This window comes from Diadema antillarum, unplaced genomic scaffold, assembly GCF_040938485.1.
Source record: "Diadema antillarum isolate AM-2024a unplaced genomic scaffold, OU_Dant_1.0 seq00000326_RagTag, whole genome shotgun sequence".
Taxonomy (NCBI): domain Eukaryota; kingdom Metazoa; phylum Echinodermata; class Echinoidea; order Diadematoida; family Diadematidae; genus Diadema; species Diadema antillarum.
In genome coordinates, this window is record NW_027271344.1 from 538,134 (window position 1) to 545,821 (window position 7,688).

General features: G+C 41.1%; 1 protein-coding gene across 1 annotated transcript; it reads right to left on the reverse strand.

The window, feature by feature from the left end:
• Positions 1-788: 788 nt before the first annotated feature.
• On the reverse strand, positions 789-6,919 carry LOC139730655 (kelch-like protein 28). The gene is made up of 5 exons (XM_071641515.1): positions 5,916-6,919; positions 5,106-5,251; positions 3,677-4,120; positions 2,944-3,152; positions 789-1,247 (listed from the first exon to the last, which is right to left on the reverse strand). Exons 1-5 carry the CDS (start codon positions 6,753-6,755, stop codon positions 1,084-1,086), a joined length of 1,803 nt encoding a protein of 600 aa, XP_071497616.1. The 5' UTR covers positions 6,756-6,919; the 3' UTR covers positions 789-1,083.
• Positions 6,920-7,688: the final 769 nt, after the last annotated feature.

Genomic DNA, 7,688 nt, shown 5'->3' on the forward strand with positions numbered 1-7,688 from the left:
CAATCTTCTAGTCATGTCATCCTCATCTATATCCAATTTATCATTCCCCCTGATTCTGATCACAGCATAAAAAAAGGAATTATGTGTTCATAAACATTTACTGCAACAAAGAGAGTCAATTGCTTTCTTTCAATTCTAGAGGGACATAGGTTTGTGCATGTAGAAGCCATGAGTGCAATGTCATACACGTGATATTGAAAGGGGAAAAGACACCTACCATGATGGTTATTGCGTGCCATGGCAGATGATGTATATCTACATTGCAATGATTAAATAAAGTCTCAGTAAACTGTTACTTTTAAATAACTCGGTTACTTCTCAAAACATGACAAAACAAGCATGACTTTTGTGATACTGCATTAAAGTTTCCCATGAAAGAAATCCATGCTCATTGTCATCCAACAAATTACTTCATAAATGAGTGAAAAAAAACATCGCAAACTAGACACAATCTATGGTATGGCACTGAACACTGTAGGGAATTTCAGTTTCAATGTAAATGCATCTTTCTCAGAAAAATTATTTGCACCTTCCTTTTCTGCAATTATATGCATATTCCCCCTATGCTATAATCAAGTCAGTGATCTGATATAATCACAAATGACTTGAAAATCATATCAACTATTCAGCAAAGAGCTGATCATTATGCAATCACCAATCTCATTCAGTGGCCTGCTACGGCATACATCCTCCTCAAATTATAGACTACATAGTATGTCTTGGATAGCCACTCAAATATTTCATGCTCAATATGAGCATTTGGCAAGTTGGGCATATACCTGGCTGAGACTAGTGTTTCAATACGCCACTTGCCAGTTGTAGTAATGTCAGTCTCTACTGTGGTTATTACTCCTCTATACTTTGCTTCACGTACCATTTCATGACTATTTCCTACATCACTGCCCCGTACATAAACCAGTCATAAAATATTGCTTGTGAATATCTCTTCTGAAGTACCATCATGCACCTAATAAATGTGTTCTCCTGTACAAAGCTGATGATGTGAAGATGTGGTATTGCTGTGCAACGTCAAAGTGGGAGAAATATATGTGCATTCTGCACAGTTCCCCTGTGACTCTTTACTCACAAGGCGGCAAAGGCAAAGTTACATCTGCAATTCAGCATAGCCTTGACCAGGGTCCAGGTGTCGGTGAATGGATCATACCGCTCCACACGGTCCAAGTATGCTGCCCCTGAGTGCCCACCAGCTGCATAGATGTGGCCCCCCATGACAGTGACACCCAGACCTGGTCAAAAGAGTAGTGGTGTAAATTGGAGTACATATTCATTTAAATGTCATAAGGACTCTTGAACTAAATGGATGGAAAGAAAGACCCTGAAACTGCAAGAATCTTTACACCTTTATTGCCTTTGCACATACCGAGATAATGAACAAACCACAAAACCATGTTTTCCTTTGTAATCAGAGCTGAAAAAATGAATGATTGAAGGGTCAGTTTTACTAATGCATCACAATTATAATAATCAAAAGGAACTTCGAAGTGACACACGATCTCACAGATAATCCCATTTCAACAAACTATCATGGTGGCCTTTGATGACTGAATATCATTTGCCAAGCTTTAAAGACAGCCAGTCCCTTTTGCATGCAAATTTTTGAAAAATTGGTGAGAACACTTAGGTATTGAAGAAAACACTATTTGGAAACCTCCTGTAAATTTTGAACTCAAGAGGGTCTTTGTTTGTTTAGTTAAATTGACCATTAAGATTTGAATAATTTTTTCGTACTACGAAAAAATTACAAATCTAAACTACTACTACTAGTCTAGTTTTACAGACCTGTGTGATGCACTTAGTTATACATGTAGTTCATGTACAGTGTAAGTGGTGTGTTGTTATTTGCCATTGATAACAAAGTAAGAGAAGCTAGTGAATTCTTCTTTTCTGACAGCTTTAACATGCATATCTGTTGTTTGAGGTATAAATATCATATTACAACCACAGGAGGATTAATGTATGCAGCTGTGCCTAGTACACAGAATACGTTACGGTGAGCGTTTGGTGCATTATTTGAATTTTAACGCCTAACAACCTTCAAATATCACAGAAATGTTATAGATTTACAATAGTCTTGTCATTGTGGTGGAATATATCATGTTCTGTGCTATTTGGGAAGGAAAAGCAAAAGGGAAGGGCCATCTTTAAGCTTACACGAGACTATAGACTTACAGAAAAGGAATGAAATTATTTGCTACAGTCTTGTGTATTTGTTGAGAGCTTCGAGTTCTCAACCTCAGCTGCATTGAAACAAATTTTGATTACAATCAATCTTACAGTGATTTGCAAATAAGGATTTTAAAGGCTGAAAATTTCACATGGTAAAGTTCTCCAAGCAACACTAAGTCATAATCATAATGCCTGTATTTCTATAATTTCTCAGACTCATAGCATTTCAAAATTATGTCATCTTTTCAAAAATAAAAAAATCACAAAAGCTTACATTATTGATTTACACAAAGGAAATAACGTATATGCATGAAATTTGTTTCATTTTGTGTACCCTCTGAAGAATAGCATCTTAAAGGCCCAATAGCATGGGAAACATGGGCAGTCTGATTGAGTCAATCTTCATTTGCTGTCCATCATATATCAGGGTACATTAGAAAGCCATCAAAAGCACCTGTCAGCCACATGTTAGCGAATATGTGCATCGAAGCGTACATTCATCGACAATGATAGACTCCAATCGAGATTCTTTGGCTGTGTGTTCACTTACACAGAGATCAGTCATAAAGCTGAGCACTGTACACAATTCATTACGGGGATTCTCGAATATTTCTGAGCTGGGCCAGCCTTCCGACTCCGTGGAATTCCCACGCTATCGGGTCTTTAAAAGATGCACCAAAGCAGAGATGACTTGCAACAGAGGGCCACTACCTTTGAATGAATCCCTCTCTAGCAAAGGTCACCATCTATATTTACCTGTCCTTGGTATTCCCATGGGTGACATGCTCTTCCAGCTGTTCTGATGAGGGTCGTAGCGTTCCACACTGCTGAGGTACTGCTCCCCGTTGTGGCCACCAACAATGTAGATGAATCCGTGCAGCACAGCCACCCCAAAGTTGATACGCCTGTCATTCAGAGGTGCTGCTTTCTCCCATGCATCCTTGTCTGGGTCGTACCGCTCCATGCTATTCAGCAAAATGCAAGATCACAATACAATTGAGGCAAAGGTCAGGAAAGTTTACCAACTTGTTTACAGCTGATACCTGTATGCCTCTACAAGTACAATGCCATATTGCTCAACTAACCCTAGCTGCTCAAAGCATGTGAAGTGCTAAACTTATTTACATACTGCCCATATCTATGCATTTCACTGCTCTGTACTACACTGCCACAAGCACTGTTGCAATCATGTGATATATTTTCTAGTTCATGGCATCAAAAGTGAAATTTCAGTCCTTCAAATCAAACTCTTTTAAATACCGATAACTTTGTTGTGTTCTGCCCAAAATCTACAAAGACAAACAAATTGACAGCAATTACAGATTGTATGGAAAATCCACTCCAATTAACACTAAATTGGGTTGTAGATTTACTATCTCTGACTGATCACCCTTATGAGTGAGTGGGGAATGCTGAATGCAAAACTTCTCACTTTTCAAAACCACTCTCTTTCTTACTTTTATTAGCCATGCACATCAAAACGACAAACCTGCTTAGGTAGTTAGGGCCATATCCCCCGATGGCATAGATCTTGCCATCCACGACAGCTGTAGTGAAAATACTCCTGGAGTCAAGCATGGGCGTGGCAGCCCGCCACTGGTTACTCTTTGGGCAGTAATACTCGACGCTCTTCATGTAGGATTCGCCATTGTAACCACCGAGGGCATAGATCCTGCCATCAAGCACAGCGACGCCATGGTTACTGCGGCACATGTGCATGCTGGCGACGGTGCTCCAGGCATTGGTTTCCGGCTGCCACCGCTCCACGCCATTATCATAGCAGCGGTAGGAGTTTCCGTTGCGTAGCTGGCATCGCACACCCCCAATGACGTACAGGTTCTGGTTGACGACTGCTGCTGCGCATTCTTGTCGTCTGCAGCTGAGGGATGCAACCTCTCTCCATGTATCTGTCTCTGCTTGGTAGACTTCCACACTGATGGAATAAATTGTCAAAAAAAGAAAAATACACTCATTGTACACCATACAGAGGTAATCCTTGCAGTATTGTAGTACAACTGTAGTCAAGTATTCTCCAAACAGCAAAGATTTTCGTATTTTACAGTACACATACATGTGTTTGTGAAATGCATCGCAAAAATACACAAAAAGTCGCACCTACATGTTATATGGTTGACTTTCCAGCCCAAGTGAAGATGAGGGTTTTGGGTCTGAGTGATCCATTTCAAGATTTCATTCTTTTCTGAAAAGTAACCCTTCTTTAATCCATATCTGAAGCTTGGAGGCTCCTCCATTTCCTACTCATGTGGTCCATAAAAGCATTCATGAAAACATAACATAAACATGGTAACATTGTGTCATTGATTACTTTGAAATAGTCGTGACAAGAACGACCTGTTAACATGTATGTCATACACATGTGCCATATACTGTATACATATCTTCTTATCCCTTAACAGCAATCCTTAATCCAATGGTTTTAAATCCATGTTTCGTCCTGCACACAATATGGAGTGAATCACTGCACTTTCACAAATGAAATCTTAAGGCTTTTTTCCTCAGGAAAAAACCCCAAATCTTGAGTTAAGTTTTCTATCTCTATTTCAAGTGGGTTGATAAACACCTGATTTTGACAATAATAGAATCATCACTACTGGTACATGAATCTACCTTGTAGTTCCTGCAAATGTTACACCCCTGCTGCACAGCTATTTGGTATGGCTCATCAATTAAGTCAAATTTCTATGCTCAAATAGAATATTTTCATCTCCATTCGAGACTTCTTTTTCTCACCAATTGTATAATAATAAATGCTACCAGCTTTAGCGGAGCATAAACATGGTGATCATATCCAATATCTGCAGATAACATGAATCAGGGCTTTGGTAAACAATCTTTGAAATTCAAATTAAATATTCATCAAGTACAGTTTAGTAAATGGTATGAGCTTGCCACCATACCTGTCAAGTGTTGCAAAGAGACCATTCTTTCCTCCAACAGCACACAACATGGAAATCTCTCCCCTCTTTTTCAGTCGATTCTTGATCTTCCTTGCAACAGACAGCCTGTCCTCAGCATTCAGGTGATACTGCAGAGCCTTGTTGACCTGTAAGAGCATGCATGATCATCATTCAAATTTAATGTCATGTCTTTTTAATTCTTACTTATGGCATGGGACCTGTTTTATAAAGAAGCATGTGTGAGATTTCCTCATGTTCCCTCTCTCCCTTGACTACTCAACAGTCAAACCCCACCACTTGCCAAACAGCCAAATGTGTGTGAGTGTGTGCATCTGTGTGTTAGTTAACAAGGAGTGGTACATGGCAGAATTAGTAGGACAATCAGACATAACAGGGCCGGATCCAGGAATTCTGTAAAGGGGGGGGGGGGGGGGGGTTGGGGGTGGGGGGGCTCAACTAATATTTCTTGTGGCACTTCCGGGTTTCATTTCAGTTTTTTCTCTTCATTTCTTTTGATTTTAATGATGATTAAAGGGGGGGGGGGTGCGCCTCTTGCACCCCCCTCTGGATCCGCATCATTCACACATCAGGTCTACAACGGTAAACATACACTTTAACCAAATAACTTTTTTTTTTTTGGCAGTTTAGTGTGCTAAAAACAAGACACACTAGTGAAGGTGAGTGGATTCACAGCACACAATGAAGAGCAGAGTATCATCTCTTTCTGTGAACCGAAGAGTGCATGCTTGCACACATCCATGCTACACAGTTCTACAAATTCTCAATTTACAAAGCAACTGGGATACTCACCTGCTCCTGGCAGAGTGAATTCTCTTTGATGAAGGTGTGAGTCTCATACAGTCTTGTCAGTGTCTTCAAGGTGAGTTGTGGCAAGCGGACGCACTGCAGGAGTTTCCCCAGATAGCACTGACGTCTGTTTGGGTCGTAATTAAGCCAGGTATCCAGAGCACTGAAAACAACCTCTTCTGACGACACGTTCAGGTCATCTCGGGAGAGAATCTTGGTCAGTTCCTCAAAGTCGAGATGACAGAATTCCTCACCCTGGCTGAGGTCCAAGAAATTAGCAGCGACAAACTTGTCAGCAATGGCCTGCAGATCCTGGCAGGCATGGACTTCAGCAAAGTGTGCAATACCAAGAGAGTTTGTGGCATGTAGTTGAGCCTGCAGGAAATCACAGCACAGCTTCTTCACGGACTGCATCTGAAAAAGATTTGCTGCTGGCAAGAGTGACTGGACATTGGCATGTGTGACTGCTATTTTTCCAGTGTAAGCAAAGTCCACCAGGGCATCTATTGCCGTTTTGTCAACTGACTTCAGATCAATCTCCTCCTTCTCGCTTTCACAGAGATTTCCTGTGAACATAGCCTTGAAGTATGGGCTACAACCCGAGAGCACAGCACGATGGACTTGGACTTTGTGACCATCTACTCTGAGGGTAACATCACAAAGATGACCCTGCTGTTGCAGAAAATGCATTTCACGCAGAACCATCCGAGCATGCCCCGGTACCTCACTGCACACAGCGCCGGAGCCGCAGGGCGAGGGGCAGCTGGCCTGCGGTCCACTACGATTGTCTACATCTCTGTTGCTGCTCTCCTGTTCACATCCTTGCTCACGACTCATATCCATGAAAAACCGGCAGCAGTTTCACTCTCTTAACAAAATCACGCTACATTTGTGAACGATCAACTAAATCATTGCATTCATCAAAAAGCAATACGCCATACCGAAGATGTGGTCACAGCCAGCAGTCTGAGCATTTCCATTCAATGTAGAAAAGGTATCCATGTCATTACTAGTATTGGGTCTTCTACATTACGTCGCCGTCGCGTTGGTGTCGTCGGGAGTCTGCATTTGTAGTTTACGTGTGTGTATTGTGTACACAACACAGCTTGGATAATGTGTGCATTGCGCCCATTCGACATTCTGCGTGTGTATGCAATGAAGTAAATTTCTTCACATTGAGCCTGGCCGGATGCATCGTGTGTTTACGTATTGACAGTTGCAGGTATCACATGAATGGTCACCAAAAATTCTGTTACAACAAACAAACAAACAAACAACGTGCTGGCGACACTTTTCATACCCAATCCACGTAAAATGAGCAAGTAGAAAGATTACAGTAACTTCGGTCATGTTTATCATCAGTCTGGCTATTAGTGGCACCAGAGTTGAAGGAATCTACGTCTAATTGAGAAAAGACAACACAAATTAATTACGTACGGTACTCATATAGAAACTCAACTTTTCAGCTCAAAGAACAAAAAGAAAAGAGAGATAAGATTTTTAAAAAAAAGGATGATAGGGCCTACTTTGACCTGCAGTAAACCTAATTACCAGTATGTCGACATGTCCAAAAATCAGCATCTCAGCAATGTCAGTCACAGAGAGGTGGATGGAGTCAGTCAGGAAGGGCGCTTGGGGGGGGGGGGGGGGGGGGAGCTGAGATTTAGATGGATGAGTTGAGCAGTGTAAGATTGAAAATCAAACTTTTTTCCTGCACCTTTCATTTTATTATAAACTGATGTAGCATATTTTGAAATCCCTGAGTCATACCAATAT

Bases quoted from the DNA above. Each gene is read 5' to 3' on its own strand.
- LOC139730655 (XM_071641515.1), bottom strand. From the start codon at position 6,755: ATGGATATGAGTCGTGAGCAAGGATGTGAACAGGAGAGCAGCAACAGA. The intron at 5,252-5,915 runs GTGAGTATCCCA...ATGCTCTTACAG, and splicing joins ATTCACTCTGCCAGGAGCAG to GTCAACAAGGCTCTGCAGTA. The intron at 1,248-2,943 runs GTAAATATAGAT...TCTTTTGACCAG, and splicing joins CATGGGAATACCAAGGACAG to GTCTGGGTGTCACTGTCATG.